The 21,164-nt window shown below is 42.3% G+C and overlaps 1 protein-coding gene across 3 annotated transcripts in view; it reads right to left on the bottom strand.

Moving 5' to 3' along the window:
* Positions 1 to 21,164, bottom strand: part of CC2D1A (coiled-coil and C2 domain containing 1A) — a 130,046-nt gene that overhangs the window by 86,087 nt on the left and 22,795 nt on the right. For all 3 annotated transcript variants that reach the window (XM_069230445.1, XM_069230447.1, XM_069230446.1), the window contains exons 11-16: positions 17,467 to 17,539; positions 14,628 to 14,764; positions 11,992 to 12,124; positions 4,019 to 4,191; positions 1,891 to 2,013; positions 1,576 to 1,634 (exon numbers count right to left, since the gene is read on the bottom strand). In XM_069230445.1, the coding sequence (XP_069086546.1) occupies positions 1,576 to 1,634; positions 1,891 to 2,013; positions 4,019 to 4,191; positions 11,992 to 12,124; positions 14,628 to 14,764; positions 17,467 to 17,539 (698 nt within the window). The remainder of the gene's footprint in view (positions 1 to 1,575; positions 1,635 to 1,890; positions 2,014 to 4,018; positions 4,192 to 11,991; positions 12,125 to 14,627; positions 14,765 to 17,466; positions 17,540 to 21,164) is intronic.

Genomic DNA, 21,164 nt, shown 5'->3' with positions numbered 1-21,164 from the left:
GAGGAGGGACTGGGTCATTGAGTGTCAAATCAGCCAAAACAGAGATAGTCTTTGACAAGGGGCGTGAGAAGGGCCAACCAAGAGTGCAGAGTTAAGACATACAGAAAGGGGTAGTGTTAGGGGGAAAAAAGGTGAAGTGGCGGAGTAAAAAAAGGCAGAAAGGGGTGGGTAATGAGAGGCAGCCAAAATGAGATGGGGGAATTCATACGCTAGTGCAGCAGGAATAGAGCTAAGAGAAAATGGAGGCAAGACAGAATGGATGTCCCAGACAATGCAAGAAAAAAATGGGTAGAGCCAAAAGCGAGAGGAGGGCACAACAGAGAGAGAGAGAGAGACGGGTAGAGATGAGAAACAGAAGTGGCGGTAGATGAGGATATCAGGGGATGTGCAGAATCAAGCATAACAGTGAAAGAGCAGTCCAGAGCAAGATAGGGTAGTGGGAAACAAGGAAGAGGAAGGGAAAACAGGTTTGAAGCTAACACAGAAGAGGGCCCTCAGTCTGGAATAAATAGAGTAAATAAATACAAAGCATGGAACAGCGGCAGGAAGAAATGAAAGGGAAGATTCAGAACAAAGCTGATTCAGAACAAAGCTGAGTGGGATCAAAAAGAAGTCATAGATGAGAGGGACAGGGGAGAGCAGAGCTGAGCAAGAAAGAGCAAGGGATGGAGAAAAGAGGTGGAGCTGAGCCTACCAAGGCAGACATGGAGCATCAGAGGATGCAAGGCAGAGGAAGGGGCCACAGCCCTGATAGACACAGGTAGGGAAGGGGTCCAGCGAGACGCAGGCTTTGCTCGGAGCCCAGTGACAAATAGGTAACTGGAACACAGAGAATCAAAGTCAGCAAGAAAGGGTAGACACTGTGTCCAAGGGAATAGGTAGTCTAGAGCCCAGAGAGATGGACAAATGTCAGCTAAGTATATCAAAGTGAGTAGATGGAGACCACTGAGCCAATCAAGACAGAGTGGTGCAGGAGTTCAGATAGAGAGGCAAGCAAAGAGCCAACCAAGACAGAGTAGTGAGTGAAGTTGTCACATAGCTTTATGTTCGTAGGACACATTTGCAGTCCTAATATTTTATGTAACAAATCATTGTTATCAGGTGCCTGACTAATGGTGTACAATTTAGATAAATGCCAGATTTAGTAAATACCCAAATAAAATACATGTACAGACAAGTGATCTCAATTTACACAGAGATTTTGTTCTGGATTGGGTTCTCCGGGAATTAGGATGGACACATAAACCTTAATCTAATTTGTTAAATGGTTACAAACTATTAGTATCTCTTTCCCAAATTGAACTGTGCAATAAATGGCAGTTCAGGACACAAATAAATTGTCCAGATGATATGAAGGGAGATGGGAATTCTATAATGGTGTCGAGAGCACAGCCAGAAAGCGGAGGCAAAAAAAAATCAAGACACTGATGGGGCAGGTGCAGAGTAAGACAGAGAAGAGAATGGGAGCCAGACCAGAGTGAGAGAGAGAGGGGATGGAACAGAGCAAGAGAAGGGAGCTGGAGAAAAACTAAAAAGGTGCTAAAACAAACCAAGAGAAATTGGTACAGCACTTACTTGGTTGTTTCTGTGATGTTCCCCAGGTGAGTAAACTGTTTTGAGTACGACATACACATCTGGATGACAAAGGAGAAATTGACAGATGCCATGGTATCAGTTATAACTCGGATAAACACCATTCAACAATAGTAGGATAGGCACCTAATAAGCTATATGTGTGGTGAAAGATTATGTAGGAAGACTCAAACTGCGCAACGTGAAAATATTCGATAAGGGTTGGTTAACGGGGGCTACAGCAGGCCTAACAGAAGAGTGGGAACTTGGTTTAAGAAGTGGGAGAATATAGCAGGAGTGTAATGCGGCAAGCCCCACCTCATGCTGCTGCTTCAGTAACTCCATCAAATCTGTGTACTGTGCTGTCGTTTTCGCTGGAACATTACTTCCACGGCGCGGAGCAAGGGTAAAATCCTCAGCATTCACAGGGGCCTGAGGCACCTAAAGTCAAAGGTGAAAGAATTGCTCAGAAGCAAAGATGACCTTACCTAAGAACAGGGTACAGCTTGTGCATTTCCTCAAACTTCAAAAACCTGAGAAGTCAACATTTTCTATGCCACCATACAACACATACCTAAAAGGGAATGGGTTTGGAATGCCTCCAGTTCTTCAAGATCTGGAGAAAGAAGAGCCACACAGCTCAGAGACCACAGAATTTAGAGCATCACTAAGCTATGCAATAACGATTTCAAGATATCGACTCACCCAGCAGCAGATAAATGAGAAGCTCCCAAATTGAAACAAAAACAACGCAAGCCCGACCGCAGCTTATTTCAGACAGTACATTGTAATTAATTTTTTTTAAATTATCTCTGACTGGTAAAGCTAAACTTAAGGACATGGAGGCGTTTTATTATTGCAGACCTCCCTTAATGCAAAGATATTTCAGCGGCACTCAACAGAATTTAGAACACCCAGAGTCAAGGTGTGGAGCTTTACAAAATATGCAGCTCTCCACAAGACCAGCAGATCGTTCCTTTGTTGTTGCTCCTTAAAAAGCGAGTACTTTTATGCTCAATATATGTTTTGTGATTTAGTTTGTGTTTTTAGGTTTCGTGTTATGCTCATATTTTATTCACTCACACTTTTCTAGCTTAGTCTGTGAATATTGGTTTGTCTACGATAGGCTGCTTTGGACTACTGCCCCATATGTCCCTGGAGCCTTTTTTATCATCTTCATCCAAACTACAAGATGTGCCCTTCTAGGTGTATGTTTCTTCTATGCTGAAGCACTGAAGGTACCAGTTTTAGGCCTTTAGTTCGATGTGACATCCGTAAATGCTATGCTGCTTTGAACTATTGCCCCATGTATCCCTGCAGCTTTTTTTAATCGCCCTCATCCACGCTAGAAGATGTGCCCTTCTAGGTGTCTGTTTCTCCTTTGCGGATGCACTAAAAGGTACCAGTTTTAGGCCTTCAGCTTGATGCGACACCTGAATGCTCAGCAGAGGCGTGAACCTAAGCCAAGAATGTTTACTCCACTGGGAAGTGTGAATGTTCACCTGACAACAGACGATACTCCATTTTCTGCTCTCCCAATGTCAGTGTCTGATTGCAGGTGGCTGCCATACAACCGACTTTTTGTATTGTGTGTTATTCATACCTGTCTCTAACAGTACATCTGCCAATTCCTGAGACACCGGCGGCCAACTTTGGCAGGTCTCTTCTTATGTTCCGAATGTGAATTGCCTTATTTACCAGATGTCAAGTCTTGGAGGTTGTAACCAGGTTTCTAAAAGCCAACTACCTTTAGTGAGATAGAAAGTGTAAAGTGGAAGCAAATGGGAATGCAAGAGAGAGTAAAAATTGGGGAGGGCTAGGACAAGACCTACCTTAATCCTGCAGATAATGCATTTGGGTAAACATCTGCAGAAGGGTCTTAGCAAATCAGCTATGGCTTACTAAGTCCACATACTACAGATCAGTTTTGATTACGGGTGCCCTGGGGCCAGCTGCAATACTTATTACATGTGATAAAATCAGACTCGGCAGTGTTCGAAATCAGGTGCAATAATTATCACTTGGCGATGGCCAAAGAGTGGAAAAGACTGAAAGTAAACCGAATTCAGAGAGCTCTGCTTACTTTCAGTTCATATCATTGCCAGCATTACCTTTATTACAGGTGGTAGCAATGACAATGCCAGAACTACCACAGGGCAAATTCGGTGTAGGTAATGCCTTGGGCTCAGTGATGTGAATGGAAAACATTCTAGCAAGGTCCCTTTAGCCGTCCTCTTTCTTTGGCATTAGTTCCAACATACTTTTTGCCTGCACACAAACATAAACTCAGGCAAACTGTTAAAGCAATACAGGCCAATATTTGTCAGACAAGGTTTAGTAACATCTACTAACCCACACAACAGTACGTAAATATGTGTCTCAGTAGGACGTCTGACCTTGTCAGACCCTTCACGTCCCTATATCTGACATGAATAGATACCATTACCTTACTGATATCGACTGGTAGCCCACTCTGTGATGCCTCTATCATGGGGTCAAGCCCCTTAGCCTGACGCAGGTGCAGCTTGGCCCCTTCCATGTCATTTTTCTGCTTTGCGCGCAATGCTGCCTGCATCAGCTGCTTCTTACGGCCTTCAAGGAAATCCAGCTGTTGCTGGGCTGCAAAAAGTACAAGAGAGAGTGAGATGGTAGGAAGAGATGAGAGAAGAGGTAGCTGAGATTGAAGAAATAGCAGAATAAGAAATATAAGGCAGACTGGGAGGAGACAGAATGAGTGGGGAGTTTGCAGAGACTGGGAATGAAGAGTCAAGGGACAAGACAAAATAGTTAATGGGAAGGCAAAGTAGGCATAATGAAGACTAGAGACTGGAAGGAGGATATGTCCAGCAGGGGAGAAAGATGCTGGTGAGGGGAGAAGCACTGCTTAATTCATAAAAGAATTAGGGTTGGGACTGAAAGTATTGCTCAAAAGCCTGGGGCCGTCACTAGTGAATGTCTGGGGTGGCAAGTGCCAATGGTGAGTAGTCTTCATTCCACCCCACGCCTCTTTTCTCCACCACCTGATATTCCCTGCCCCTTTGTCTCAGTTTTTCTGATTCTTTTTCATCCTTGCTTTCTTTGTCATATTTTTATTTTTTCATCCTTGTTTTGTCACAGTTTTCCGTTTTCTCTTCCTTTTTCCTTCCTTTTTGTGTTTCTCTCTTTCTTGCTCTGGGTCAAAGTCTGGTGAGGAAAAGCAAGTGCTGGTCCATAAAAATAAGTGCCAGTGTGCACCACCTGCAACCACTGGGAAGAAGAATACAGACTGGCGGCATGTGACAGAGACATAGGAGGGAGGGAGCAGGTAGGAAGAAGACAGTGAAACAGAGGATGCAGAGAAATGAGACAGAGTGGGGGGAAATGTAGTGATAATTGCAGGAAGCTGGCTATCCGTGTAGTGTATCAATGTAGGGATATACCACGTGGATATTCCAGATGACCCTTATTGGCTCACAGGGCTCACATTAATAAGCCCAAATCCTCTATTTGTGGTAGTGTAGGCAAGCAGCTTAGGCTTATCAGAGGGTAGTGCTAAGCATTTGTTGAACACACAGAGTCAAAAAATGAGACACACACTCAAGAAGAAATTCAAGACCAATTTAGGAAAAAAACATAGATTTTTATGTTAATTTAAACACCAAGATCTTCAAGATCACCTAAGTACTCTGCAAATTAGCAATATTTAAAAATACAGTAAATACAGTTGTCAGATTTGAGGCATAAGCCTTGAACGATGTTATCCTATGGGAGAAACATACACTGCACAGGATCACTTGGAAACGACTCACAGGACGGTGCTTCTGGACTTAAAGTAAGTAGGGGCCAAGGTCCAAGAAAGCACCAACATTTCGGGTTTACATGCCCTGGTGTGTCTGGGTGCAGAGGTGCTTCTAGTGGTGGCAGGTTTCCAGCTGTGGTAGCCTTGAACATTACATGTTGCAGTCAATAAGAAAAGTATCTATGAGAAAAAGGCTGCAAGTGGGGACTTAGGGGCCAGTCCGACAGAACCCAAAAGGGTGCTAGGCTCTTGAGGGTCTCAGGACCACAGAGGCACCATTGGTTTCAATAGACTCTGGCTGCAGGGCTTGGGTGCATAGGTGTTTTGCCCATCAGATCTGCGAGTTTGAGGCTCTCACAGTTGTCGAGGTACTTGCAGGGGAAAGAAACATAGCAAGACAACTCATGGCGTGGACTGGCCTTTCTGGAAATTCCATGTTGTGCAGGTAGGTTTTTGCGGTGGTAGTGTTCCTACTGAACACAAACAAGCCTTGGTGCTTGCAAGTCCCTGTGGTGCCTCGGGTATTGGTGCAAGAAGGTTCCGTGCAGATTCAGCGTCTAAACGATGGGGTGGGTCGATGGGGCTGCACTCCCGGACACTCAAGATACCATTCCTGGTGAGTTGTTCCCTCAGTGGACCCGATGGTCAGCAACACGGGGAACCGGGCAGTCGCGGTTGGTGTCTGCTGGTGCCAGGAAATGGCTTCTCCATTTCAAAGGAGATGCTGACTGGCTGGTAAAGTGCTGGCAAGCCTACGAGGCTTTGGGAAGATGCACAGCTGCAGGACGGGTCAGGTCTTTGCAACTGTCGGGACAGGTGCAGGTAGGCAGGGTTTGGAACCAAATCCCACAGTTCTTGCGCTGGTCGGCTCTTCTTTGTCCTTCTTCTTCTTGCATCCTTCTGATAACAAATTTAGGGACGTTAAGGGGAGTGTGGGTTAGTAGCCAATGGGGTACTTACACCTGGAGTGACTACACCCCCTAAATGACTACTTCTTCTGGGGAGTGGGCATTTTCCCGACCCAGAATCCCTAGTTCCACCAAAAACAAGATGGTGGAACCCTTCTTTCGAGGAGCACATCAGGCAGCCCATCCAAGGGATATGATTAGCCTGGAGGTGCAACATGTCTGCTGCATAGCTAATTTCCTGTCTGTCCTGGTGCCAAATGGGCCTCAGGGCAAGGAGTGGCATTCTCCAGGTCTGGAGGAAGCAGGGGTCACATATCAAAGGCAGCAGAGGCGTAGAAGCCTCTGGCCTTGGTATGCAGATTTACTAGCCATCCTGCTGGAGAAGGTGATAACACCTTCTCCAGAGCAGGCACTGTTTCCTGACCTCAGAAACTGCTAGCTCTCACCTACAGGGGGTCAGAAACTAGAGTGTGGTGAAAGGCTGGACGATACCAGTCAGTTAGCACACTAGAACACTAGCAAGTGTCGGGGGCACCTCTAAGGTGCCCTCTGGGTAAGGTGCCCGCTGGGTGCATGTCATAATAAATCCAATACTTGCATCAGTATGGATTTATTAAGGCGAGGTGTTGGATACAAAGCACAATAGGTTTCAGTAAAGACATAATGTAGCTGGGGAACTTGTAATGACCAGTGTCCAGTACATATAATTAAGATGGCTTCCCTGTTCACTTGTACTATCTAGTAATTGAACTGGACAGCACAGTGGCATATCTGCTCATGCAGAGATGCACTCACATGTAATATAATACAACCTACATTAGGGCTATAAGGCCTGCTGTGGACGTGACTTACCTAAATTATATGCAGTGACTTGGGCGTGGCACACAGTAAGCATACCATGTCATGTTTTCACACATCGTTTGCAGGATGTCACACAGACTGAGATGGTAGTCTGCATGTAATTTCTGTAAGGTCCCTTAGGGTGGCATAATTCATGCTGCAGCCTTTAGGGACTCTCTTTAGTACCCATGCCCTAAGTACCATTTACTAGGGACTTACAGGGTTGCTAAAGTGTATGTCAACTGTACACAATTAGACCATTTTACTCTTTTAGGGAAAAGAACACTGGCACTGAGGCCTGGTTAGCAGGGACGCACTGTACTGTAAGAGTCGAAAATGAGCATCTAACAGTCCAAATACAGGCAAGAGGTTGGAGGACAACCAGAAAAAAGCCTGGTTTCCTACACTAATAGAGCAAAGAAACATGGAGAGGGAAGAAGAGAGGCGAGGAAAGAAAAATGGCAGAAAAAGAGGGGCAAGAGGCAGAGAAATGAGAGAAGATGCAGAAAATGAGACTGATGAGAGCGAAATGGCTGGGGGGGGGGGAGGGGGGGAATAAAGTGAAGTTGCTGGGAACTGAAGAGTGAGAGTGCAGAGAAGAAAGTGTGGGAAACAACCGGGAAATTGGGTAGAGAAATGAAAAAAAGAAGCAAGTAGACAGAAAGTGTGCAGAAAGAGAAGAAAAGGGGAAGAGGGAATAGACAAGTAAATGCTGAAAGAAAAAAAAACAGGAGACTGGCAGTGTATTATCAGGGATGTGGAATTCCTATAGTCCGATGCCTAGTATATATTGTTTGGGGGTCAAGGACTACAAGTTTTCATGTTTATTTTGTCCTTAAGACTGGTAGGCCTAACCCCCTGCAGCTTAACCCTTTAGCCTGCCAGTTTACAGTACCACACAATGGATCAGGGAAAGACATTGTCTGTAGTTAATGAAATATTTGTATCCATATGCTAATGCTGTTCAAACTTGTATTTAGGTGAGCACTTTAAGTAAATGTTTGCTCAGACTGCACCAATGAGATTGATTCCATTATAAAAATGTGTGCAAATGTTTGCAAAGTTTAACAATATGAAGCTACGTATAATGTTCCGAGAATGCACTCTGATCCGAAGCAAATATTTGAAGAAGCATGAAAGCAAGTTTGATTCTTAGCTTTCAAAATAAAATGTTCACAAAAAGATGCAACTAGGAAAAAAGGTTTTGCTGATTTACCATGAATTTTAGGTACCATTTCCTTGCAGCATCCTTTAGTAAAACGTGTTGAAGCATGCTACAAAAGAAGTCATAAGGGAAAATCAGTGTAAGCATATTTAACAAGATCATGAGACACATGACAAAGAAGCATTGGCAAAGTCAAGAGGTCTGACATTGGTGGTCAGCCTTTTGGGTTTGTCAATGTGTGTTGTGTTCTGACATGGTTTTTGTAAAACTTTTTTGTTGTGGGAGCTGTTGGGCCTGTACCTTTATAACGAACATTGGCAGAAAGAAAAAATAGTTTGCTGGTCTCAAAAAGCACACATTGCTCAGAAGCCCCTGACACTGAACAAAACTATTTTGTGTGCAGATATGTTCCTTTTGAAAGAGCGCAATGCTGTCAGTCACAGTGAAGCCAGCGATAGACAGAGAGATAGGATTTAAAAATAAATCCAAAACTCTTGCTTAATGTCAGACTTAATTGGGGGCCCAATTCTTAAAGGAAGTCACAAAAGTGCACACATGGTATATGTCCAGGCATTAGGGGAGATTTATGACTTTACTGAATTTACAAGAATTTACAGAAGTAGGCCAGGAAATTGTACACCTAGGAAATATTTGCAAACTGCATTTTAGCACAAGCAACTATGCATGCGTAGATTTGCTCATGCAAATATCTGTTGAGTGTTTATAAGTTCACTTCCCTCCAACCATTTCTATTCCCAACCCTGGAAGAAGTTTACTTCTCTCCTGTTCAGGATTAAATTTCCAACCCTTCTCAGTACAGAAAAAGACCAAAGAAGAGCAGGTGAAAATCCCTAAAACATGCAAGTTAGTAGGTTTGTATTCCATCTCTGGAACTATTGCTCACCATTACTTCAGGCCCCAGTATGTGAACTGTGGAAAGGCAGTAAAAATAAATTGCTAGTATTCAAACTGTACTAATGTATGAGCCCTGAAATAATCAGAGAGGCTATTATCAGAGCTATTAAATAATGAAATTGCTGTCACAATTTATCGCTGCACTAAAGGCACCCCAGGGACAAGTGGATTTTTAAAGGACAAGCAGATTTATGACACACCCTGTACCATGGACAAGTAGATATTTTGTTAAACTCCACACCTCTGATGGTATGCAAGGAAAGCGGATTCAGGGATGGGTGAAAGAGAGGGGATGAGTGAGAAGAGGCACTGAGAGGGGAAGGTAAGAGGAGAAGAGGTCAGAAGATAGAGAAGGCAGGTAGATGGAAAACTATAAAGGGCAATATGAGTTAGGGACTGAAAGAGAGAGAAGGTGGGACAAAGAATTGCTAGGGAGGGTCTGGGCAAAGGGGAGACATGGAGAGAGGAGGACAGGTTTATTGACACAGGGCAATTGTTGGAAGGCAGGGAGAGCTTGAAACAAACATCAAAAGATAATGGCCGGGAATAGGCAAGGAAAGGAGAAGAGGTATAGAGAAGTGGCAGGGATAGGAAAGACAGAGAGGTTAAAGAATAAGCTATGTGGAAAGAGGCCACTAAAGAGGAGAAATAAATCATGGACAGTTGTAGGGGTATGAGAAATAGATGACAGCTACAGAGAAGAGATAGGCGAGGATAGGAGAGAAAGATGAGGCAAAGAGGGGTAACAAAGAACATGGAGGCAGGTATACAGAACGGGCAAGGACTTTAAAGAACTGACAGAAGAAAGAGGGCAGGGAGAGAGGAACCTGAGGTGGAAAAATAAGACAGGAGAATGTTGAGAGAGGAGAGTCTAGGCAGAAGGAGGTAGGTGTTACGATAGAGAAAAGTAAGAAAAGAAGAAGGAAGGCAGAAAACAAGGGAGGTATCGGGAAAATATGGCAGATAAAAAGGGGGAGAGGAGATATATCAAGGCAAGGGAGGTGACAGATGGGATATTAAAAGTATGGGTGGAGGCAGAGAAGACGCATGAAAAGGGGATAAAGGAGACAGTACGCAGATTGACGAAAGGCAGTGAAAAAGAGACTGATCTCCCTCATTATCGGGTCCAATCTCACTAGTGATGGGGTGGTCACAGTATATAAGAGAGTAGAAAGATGACAGGTGTCTGGAATATAATGAGCATTCAAATTGTGTGGCACAGAGAAGAAAGAGTTTAACCCTACATTGCAGGCCACCAATTGTGTGTGATAATAAAGATAGAGAGGAACAGTACCATGCCTGACTATGGACCCCCCTTGAAATATTAAGGCATAGGGAAGACAAAGTGTGTACCACTGTCAATACAAGCCGTCATTGACACTCCAAAATAAAATGGAATGGATCTGGACTTCCAAATATTCCAGAAAGTTCCTCTAATATTTGGGATGCAGAGAATGCTGGGACACCCCTGTCCATAACACATCGGTATTGCGGTATTATTTGGAATCTGGAGAACACTTGGCCTGCCCTCTGTAGCTGCAGCCTTTAGTACTGTGACAATTGTATATAAAGTTAGAAACCTCATTTCAGAAGCTACATTGCATTAGTATGGTGATATTGGAGATAGCCAGACTTCACAGTCATCCACTGAGGCTATCCCCTTGACCATGTTTCACATGAGCCTACAGTTGTATCTAGAAGCTTACTGGGGCAGAGACGTGGTCTTTCAATTGTTCTAAGCAGTTTGGGGTAGCGACTAAACTTCTAAAAGAAAGTCCCACTTAACCCTTAGATCTAGAGATGCCCTAAACATCAGACTAAAATGAACAGAAATTGTAAAGTCACATTACAAGCTTTAGAAGCAAATGCCTTGTGGTCCCCTTTGGGTTCCTCAAATAATCAATGTACTAGAACTGAAAAAAGTCCTGGTTCTCAAAGCCTTTCTTAAAGTCCCCAAGTGTATAAAGAACACTTTATAATGTATTTGCATCAATGCGTCTAATGGCCCTGTTAACTTCCAACGACACATACGTTACTTCTATGAACACTATCACTGGGACAGGAATAGAGTGACATTGATATAGTTCCAATCAGACAGGGAAAGGGGGAATACCTGGATTAGAAGAAAAGGACTCTTTGATTGGGATACAATCACATAGGGACACCAGAACACTTGAATGGGGAGTCACAAAGATTGGAACTACAAGACAATGTTACAAAGGCACATACACATTGACACTTAGAACAAGGACACACAGATACCTAGGAGTAGATATGCTGGAGATGGTCACATTGAGGCATGGAATCAATGTCACAGGACAACTGAGACAGATACAAGTACATGGTAAGAACAATATGGACACTGACACAAGGATGCAAGGAGTATAGGTAGGGAAATCTGAGATGAGTGACCACATCAATTACTAGTTATTCCATGGCTGTTATGGAGGGTTGTAGAACCAGCTGTCCCTTTTGTGACTCTACAGTAAGGTAAGACACAATGATCAAGCACATGGAGCACTGAATACTTTTACTGGTGTGGGAAAGTTAAAAGGACTCTTTGCATCCCCCACGGAGCTCTTGCCCCAGGGAATCCTCCTAGATTGCAGATGACACCATCACATATTAGGCATCCAAAAACATAGCATAATATACAAGGACTCCTCTGGTCCAACAGTGATAAGTTTTAACTAGTATATGGAGTTTAAAGAATGCTCTCCTAACCCACAATGAGTAACGAACACTGGCCTGTGACCTTCTAGAACCTGAAGTACTTTACCAAAGTGTCTCTTGCATTTCTACTGATCTATTACCTTTTGTGGAGATTTTGGGGCTGGGTTTGGCAGAGCCAGGGGGTGTTGTGGCCTCTTGAGCAGATCTGTTGCTAGGAACCTGCATGGGCCTCATTGCTGGGGCATGTCTCCCAGGTAAAGGATGTCCACCATTCTATTAACAAAAGAAGAAAGGTTAGAGTGCAGAACAATTGATGAACGTTTGTTAGTAACTGCAGTTACCAAGAAGTGTTTTTTCGGTTCCTTAGAACCGAACAAATGAATAGGAAAGCGGAAACATGACTTTCCTGAAGTAACTAATGCTTAATATAACCACTGTCTATACCTTTGCAAACCATCACTGTCAGAGGACTGCAAACCACCAACTTTTCAGAAAGAAAATCATTCCATCAAATGGCATTGACTCTCCTGTACATTCACAAAAGTATTTCTAGTCAGAGTTCTTATATTTCTGCCATCACATATATGAGCTATGAGTTTAGTTTATACAAACCAAAAATCCTGCAATGTGCTATTATCCATTGACATTGATGCAGGCTCTTACTGAAGAGAGGTAGTTAGTTAGTTGATGAGTTACTGAGATACAGAGTTTGGGAGATACTTCACCCAAAATCCTAGAAGGCAGCCTATTAAACTGTTCCAATAACAGACCGCTCTCTTCTGATGAATGCGAACCAGCATGAAACAATTCACAAAGTGTGCTACACTGACAGCATTTATACTCAATAGCAACAACTCACGAACTACAAGTACAAAAACCTTTCTGAACTCTGTATACCACAAAAGAATGAGAGAACTGGTCTAACTTGCCAACATTGTGTCCACACTCACTGAGATTATTTTCAACTAGCATGTCTCTTCTTGAACTGGAACACAACTAGAACCACTTCACTGGCCGCAATCATGCCAAATCTACGTTTGTAATGCTTCTGGCAGAACCAGCACTTCCTCAGCTTTAGCAACCTATACAAACTTAACAGGCTATTCTGAGATTTTATGTGCAGTTTAAAACGCATATGTTGGAAAACTGCAAGTGTTTTCACACAAAAGCTTCAAAACGTCATAAGAATCACTATCGTACACTCTTACATGCAGAAAAAAATGGAAGGGGCAGTAGGTCCAAAAATAAAATGGCGGGATAGAGAACATCACCAGTCACAGACTTAAACCACTCCTGCTTGGGAAAAGAAGTCTGTAAATGAGGATAAGCTGAATTTCCTTTGCTACTTAAAAGAGCTACAGGCGCGAGAGAGATGCCATACAAAATACCTGCTGACTCAATGATCCCCACCCTGAGCAAGCATGATTCAGCTCAATGTGAGAGAACCATTTGAATATTGTCATGATCTGTCTGTATATAGTCTATCAAAGGTTTATTTACCATTAATGATCTGTTAAACCTGCTCCCCCAATATGTGAACTAATCTGCTTTGTATCACCACTGGCCTGTTACTTTATTTTCTCTCACTTGAAGGTCATGAGCCTGTTCTACAAAAATACAAAATAAAAAAAATTTCTTTTGAGAACTTTCAACGGTTTATAATAGGAGACTCAATCCGTCTGACCAATTATACCATCATTTCTGCCCCTTTTTCAGGAAGAACAGAATATATTTTACCTTATTTTGTATTTTCTTCTGAAGCAGTCGCCCCACAGCTTTTTTTTTAGCACCAGCAAGCCATCATATGTACAGGATAGAGAGCTAAAAACTAATGAGTAGAGTAAGCAATGGTGTTGGGAATGGAATGTCCCCTGCATGCAGTACGAGTGTGTACCCCTGCCCTGAATGCCCGACTGCATTTGAAACTAGTATCCTGACTTTTTGATTTGCCCTGAAATCACACTAATCTATTATGTGTGCCGAAGCTTTGACATGTCCATGGTAATGAGGTCAAGAACCTGTGATCTGAAGGGATGCAGTAAGTCCGCCCTCATAGCTGACATGGGAACTACTGTCCATGTTCTGGGTTAGCCACATAACTCGGTGCTGGCAGCTTATCATGGGAATCATTAGTTTTAAACAGACCTTTTTCTGTGCATGTCTATTCACTGACTGCTAAGTTTTGAGTTCTTGCCAACCTAACTGCCAGAGAAGCTTTTGACTGCTCATTCTTGCTAACCTGAGAGTCAAGTGTGGAAAAGGTGTACCTGGTCCTGTTAGCAGACCCACAGTAGGATGGACCCCAGGACACTAGCAGCAAACAAATCCAATACGATTGTGGACAAGTAGTCCCTGTCTGCACTAGGGCCTCTGAAAAGAGTCTGACAACAGGTGAAGTCACAAAGGAACTGGGGCAATTCAGACAGCCACAAATAGGGCACCAATTTAGGACAGTCTGGTAACAACCAAAGCAAGACTTAACAGCTCCTCTGAAAAACTGTAAAAAAGGGTGAAAAATAATATGTGGCAAATACTGCAAAACAGAAAAAGGCAATAAATACTGTGATGAAGAGGTGATTAATTTGCATCTCAAAGACACTAATGACTGAAGAAAATTAAGTACATACAAATATCACACCAATAGGTTTGGGAAAAAACTGGAAACGTATGTAGGCTTCAAATAAACAGCCAATGGTGTAATAGTTGCATACTGTCCTCTGGCATTGCATGGATTAGTGCAGAAATATGAGAACTTTGCCACCCAATCCCGCCAGACCTTTTGCACGTTTTCTGGATCCTCCTCTTCATCAACCTCGTTGTCATCCTGCCTTGCTAGCTTCATGGCAGATTCAAGAACCCCTGCAATGCTCTGATCTCCAACAGGGGGCTCCATGCCCTGCAATGGGGGGAAACCTGAGAGGAAAAAGAATCCATGAGGAGCAAACTTTAACATTGTAAGATATCATACCAAAAACCTATTTAACTCATGTAAAATATTCAATTAAATCCCTCTTTCAAAAGAAATAGCTGTAAGTCCTCATTTGAAATACTCACTGAGAAGTCTCCGCCAAACACCTCAATTGCAGGCCCGTAGCCAAAACTCAACAGGTAAATGGGACCCGGATTCCACCTATCTGATTGTAGCCCATACTCAAAACATTTGACTGAGGTCCCTAAAATCTAACTAGATACTTCAAACCAAATTCCAACTGGAGATCTCATCGCAAATTCAAATGGGGAAAAAAAAGAAAAATAACACATGATGGCAGGCATTAATGAACACAGCAAAGCAATAGGAGGTTCTGTGACACACAAATAAAGTAATTAAATACATTAATTCAGGTGGCAAATAAGAATTTGACATTTTTCACAATCAACCAACAGAAAGCTTGATCCAACACAGAACCCAATGGGAAACCTCGCCAGAAATTACCTCTTTGTGGAAGCAGCATCTAATTATAAACTCTAACTAGTAGGAAACTTCCCAGCTATGTAATGGGAGTAGAAACTAGGGCACATATGTACAAACACATTTGACACAGATTGGGTAAAATCCTTCGATACACTTGGCCCTAAATGCAGACAAGGTACAAATTGCATCCCTCATCTTGCAAATCCAGTCAATGGGAATACCAGTCTACACAATCAACAAATTTCAACTTATTCAGTCACAATCTACAAATGGGAAACATTGTGAAATACAACTAACCATTTGCAAATCTCAATTCGTAAACAAAAATCAAACCTTATTTCATAAAGTGACAAGAAATCTTCTAATAAACACAGCTAATGGGGATCCAAACAATATGAAAATAACTTGGGATTTATAACGACATGAAAACAACCACTTGGAATCCTGGTCACATACAAGAACCCATAGGAATCCGAACTACATAAAATGATTTGGAAACCTAATTATATACATGTAAACAAAAACCCTATCCAAACACTAAAACCACTTGAAATCTTGGTCATATACAACTAAACAATGACATTTCGTAACACAAACATCTTACAGGAAAACTCACTACATTCAATGGATGGATAGCTGGAACACCAGTAACTAAAGAACAAGTGTTGGCCAAGCCAATACGTCTCACCTAAGAGTTATTTTGCTTGGCCAAGTTTTTTTGGCCTTATTGTACACCAGTGTGGCCGCTGTGCAGCATGGCTGAGAGATTTAAAAAATAATTGCTATGGTGTGGTCAGCAGTGGCTGAGTCATATAGCTATCTATTATTTTTTACTTTCAGCTATGCTGCGCAGCAGCCGTGTTGCTTCCAATGTAGCTAAGAATAATCACTGACAAAGCCCAAACACCTCTTGTGTAGGCAAGTCCTACTGGCTCGGTCAGTCAGGTTTTTTCTGCTGCCATGGCACGGGCAAGCAACAACGAGTGAGGATGGCAGCAGCATTCAAAAACATGGGGCAGAAGAAAGGGAGTGGGCAAGCAGCAATGCTGGACAACAGGGCAGGCAACCAACAATGCAGGAGGGGTCAAACAACTACGAAAGATGAAAGAGCCTGAAGGGACAAGCAACAACTGGGGCAAGCAAGAACATGTGATGGGAAAAGCAATATGATGAGCAGGAGGCAGCAAGGCACACAAAGAGCAGGGGGAGGAGGGGATGAGGGGGCAAGTACCACGCCAGAAAGCGGGAGAAGGCAAGCAGCACAATGGACAGCGGGGGCCAAGCAACACCACAGACAGCAGGGTTTCTGACTGGCTGCAATATACAAGAAACTATGGCAAACGGAGGCTTCTGGATATTTGGAGAATGCAATAGCAGCCTTGCTTGTTGGAGTCACATCCTGGTATAAGGTGACTCATATTTAGGTGTAATAAGTAGTACTTTAGTTTTAAAAGAATGCAGAATTCTTGGGCGTGACAAAGAAGATCTTCAAAACTCCAAGAATATGATTTCAAACCAACAAGTCACCTTGCTTTATAAAATATTACGATGTGCAATAATTCCCCACTAGGTGGCACATAGAATTCATATCTAAGGCACATGACCCTACAGACACAATTCCAGTAGATTAACTTGTTTCATAATGTTGGTTTGAATAAAAATAAATAAAAAAAACGGAAAAAAAAAAAACAGCGAAAAGAAAAAAAAAATCCACATTCCGAACACAACATAACATTGCTTTTAAGTGAAAGACAACATTGTGCAGTAGAATTTTTAAAACTGACTTTTAGTGCTAACCCAGCAGAGGCTTTCAGGAAAACACAAAAAGAGGAATGGATGCTGGCACATACTGACCAAAGAGAAGCAAGCAAATCAGAGTAACTGCAGAGCCAACCAATGGTAAGCAACAGGTGGCATCTAAACCCTCTGCAAGTAAATAAAATATCTTGCAAATGACGGTGCATGTGCTGTCTCGGGCGAGACCTAAAAACAAGCCATGAGATCATTATGACAGAGAACGAACCAAATGAACAAACAAAGATAAGCAAATGAACTGATTCTTTGAACATCACATAATTCAATAAACATGGCAAATAAGAAGCCCCCTTCCACAGAAAACCAATAAGAAGCTTCATTCAGGTTGAACAACCAAGAGCCAAACTAATTGTGGTTTTCATTTTCTGTAGCAGTCATTATAACTTACCAGGTGGCACCGGAAGCTCTGAGAAGTCAACGGTTTTTCCTGCCTTATGGGAACGGATGGCATCCTGATATTGCTGAAAGAGACAGTGGTGCAGTATGAAAAGCTTTCACAGACTGTTGTTCTACATTCCTCACTCGGAGAGCTAGGCAATGCAATACTATCCCCAAAAAATAGAGGGAGGAGTATGGTGGACGTTGACATGCCAGTCCAGAGCTCAGAATTTCGCTCAGCAGTGTCGTAATTTTATTTTCAACTTTTAGGTGTTTAAGCTTTTTATCTGTCCCTTTGTTTGGTTGTTCTGAAATCCATGGGTTGGTGAGATTGGAAGTGAGCTGAGGGAGCTGATCAGTTCGTTGGGAACTTGCACTTTTTTTTTCCTCTTCAGGAGATGCAAGGGCAACTTGCATCTTTCAGGCTGTGCCGAGGGAAGGATGACTGAGGCTGTATAGGCACGAGGTTAGCTGTGGCTGAAGCCAGGTCAGGTGCTAGGCTTTACTATCTCCCTCCCTCCTCATTTGCCTTCAGGTTGCATAGACTATAAAGTCAGATTATAATACCATTCCAAGCAAAACCTGAAAAAAAAAAAAGACAAAACTCCAGGGGGTTGCAGTGCTTAAAAAGGATTCACAGAGTCATGCATTGGCTCACTGGACATTACTGGTAGTATTACAGGAGCCACACTGAAGGCATATAGCAGGTGGTTCAACAAGTAATTTGAAAATCGCGTCATTAAGTGTTAACCCATCTACTATACTTTTTGAAGGGAAGACCCAGGTGACTGATAACACTTTTATACCGTTGCTAGATCCACCAGCTAATGTTACGATTTTGGTTGCTCAGAACTATGATATACCACACATGAGGGGCCTTAGAACAATGCCCAGAAATATGTAGCTTTGGCCCAAATCAGCAATGTATTCTTGGGAAAGGGAGGGTTGAGGTGCTAGAAAAGAGTCAGAGAAGTTCTCCTAAAGAACAGCCTTACAAACGAGGTACCAGGATAGCAGAAATAGGCGCGCCAGAAGAGAAAGTATCGGTTAGTACTTTTAAATATCCATATAGACCATATGGCATGGCTCTCAAAAATCAGAAATGGAAACTATCAAGTACTAGGGTAGCTACAGACACAGCTATAAGGGAACATGTCCATGATAATACAAGGAAAGTAATTTCAGAAGTCTTAGTGGAAGGAGGATCCAAAGGTAATAGCAAGGTTGTTCAGAATACAAGGTAAATACAACTGAATGTTGTTTGGAATTTATATAAAAACAATATAATTTTCTGGAATGTCTGAAGCATTGAGGACTAAAGCAACCTCAGAAGCCCCTCTCGATAAAAGCACCCCCAACACAATTTCTAAGTCTGAGCTTCTAGTAGTACAGTGGGTACCGATGTCTATTTCATCAGCTGTGAATATCAGTGTGCTTGTATGTTAGGCAGATACTATGATAGCCAGTGTCACTTGTGATAATACAGCAGCCCTACATCCCTCCATCCCTCCGTGCTGAGTCACAGTGAACACTGTAATCTAGTGAGTAGGCCTATAGCCTCATTAAATTCAAATGATATATGTCAACCTCTAAATTAGCTAGATACTACCATTTATGTCCATAATTGTTAAAAGGACACCAAGAAAAGACAAAAAGTTCCCAAAGGGGTGGAACAGTAGGCCTGCATGGTGGATAACATTGCAAACATCCCAGTTTTAGAATAATTCAACTCTCAGAGATGAAGGAGAGTTGGTACCGGCCTGGCTGATAAGCATGCATCAGGGAAGCCCATTACCCCACATAGGAATTTGCTTGTTGTGGGAGGGGGCCATTAGCAATACGATACGCGATGCCATGATGACCAAGTTCTTCACTAGTCCAGAAAAGAAATTAGACCATTTCATACAGAGTCAAAGAATTTTAAAACTCATGTGGTGGGGAGAATACCCAAGCTATCCAAATTCTGCAGTTAAATGAGATATATCTGTTGACTAGGTAGAAGGTGCTCGAAAACCAGGTTAGGTGTAACAATTTATGAATTCTCAACATCCCTAAAGAGTTTTGAAGGAGCTAAAACGTTTATTGTTAAACTGCTGAAGGAATGTCTGCTACAACAGGATACCTCCACGTGTCTGGTCAATTACATCTAAAGGGTGCAAAAAGGCCCATTTAAATTGTAGTATAGTAGAAATGAACTTACAAAGATTCCTGTAAACTTTTGAACTTACACAGTAAAGGAGAGAATCCTTTCTGACACCATGAAAATTAAGTCACTTCAAGCGCAGGGTTTAGCTCTTATAGTACTATCAGACATATGCCGTACCACCGACAAAGATTCTTAAAGGTAATGTAGCAGAATAAAATGTGTAAGTACTGGGACCACAGAGGTGGATGCCTTGATTAAGAGGATCAGGAAACATGGGAGAGGATACTTGAGCAAAGTGAGAGGAGTTTGGGCGAGGGAAGGTCTGAGCAGTGCTCCCAGATGCCACAGAGAAAACGGAGAGCTTCTAAAGGTAGATGGGCAGAGAAGGTCCCTAATGGGTGGGGAGTTTTGCATGGGGAAAAAATAGTTCCTATAATGGGTATGATAGGAAGCACATAAAGCAGAATTTTTGAATAACCAATTTGACTTCAATGAATTCAGAGATGGTATCTCCAGGAACAGACCCTGTGATCCTTTTAAAAAAACATGTTGTTATTGAGTTTTGAAAATACAATCAGAACACGAAAAGTACATTGAACTATATAGTAAATCACAATATTCACATTGCCATCCCAGACACTTAGGCATTGAAATGACAGGGATGCCAACCCCGTTTTGCAAAGTGTCATTTTGCGGCGTTTTCTGTACTTAGTCAACATTACATAACTAAAAACCCTCAACAATTCGATCAGACTTTCTCTTTATATGTTCATACAATTTTCCTACTTGAGTTCCACTGCCCCTACTGTGTTGCAGTTACAGAATGTTAATTGCCTCATAGGTAGAGCAAAAGGATCAGAAATAATCGAGTAATCTTCTAGTAGGTTACAGATTCTCCTGTTACAGGAGACACACTTAGCAAGGATAGAACGTGAAAACTTTTAAGAGTCCCGGAATTAATATTTTGTTCCAATCAGTTCTGATCATGAAGGGTGATGCAAATCTGATTAGCGGTCGGTATGGAGTCTAGGCAATGGAACACAGGTCCTGACAATACAGGGGAGTGGATCATAAGACATGCTAATTAAGGTGTACCATAATTACCATAACATACTTTTATGGCTAGTAAACTTTCACATTATATTAGCTGATTCAGCCCTTCATATATTTTTGGAGGTGATTCGAATGTCACTTAAAATACTATGTCAGATAGGTCTTCCCGTGGTTCTTTTGAAGCTCAATTACATATCAGGTTGTTACGGCTTAAGATTCATTATTTTGGATTGGTTGACATCTGCAGGGAGATCGCAAGGTATCAGTGAGGGTTATCTTTCCACACAAAAAAATACAGTCATTTTCACGCATAGATTATTTTCTGATTGATCTTGCTACTGCAGAATGGGTACAGGAAATTGATTATTTACCTACCTATTTTTCAGACCATGTTTAAGTTAATTCTAGAGCTTCTCACTGCTATTCAAGAAATCCTACAGTAATACCAGGTAGAACGATTATTTGATGAAAATGTGCCGCTAGACATTAAAAAAATAAATTAGTAGAAT

The sequence above is a fragment of the Pleurodeles waltl genome, chromosome 4_2, assembly GCF_031143425.1.
Source record: "Pleurodeles waltl isolate 20211129_DDA chromosome 4_2, aPleWal1.hap1.20221129, whole genome shotgun sequence".
Taxonomy (NCBI): domain Eukaryota; kingdom Metazoa; phylum Chordata; class Amphibia; order Caudata; family Salamandridae; genus Pleurodeles; species Pleurodeles waltl.
The sequence above is the reverse complement of the archived record's forward strand: the minus strand, read 5'-3'. Positions and strand labels throughout refer to the sequence as shown.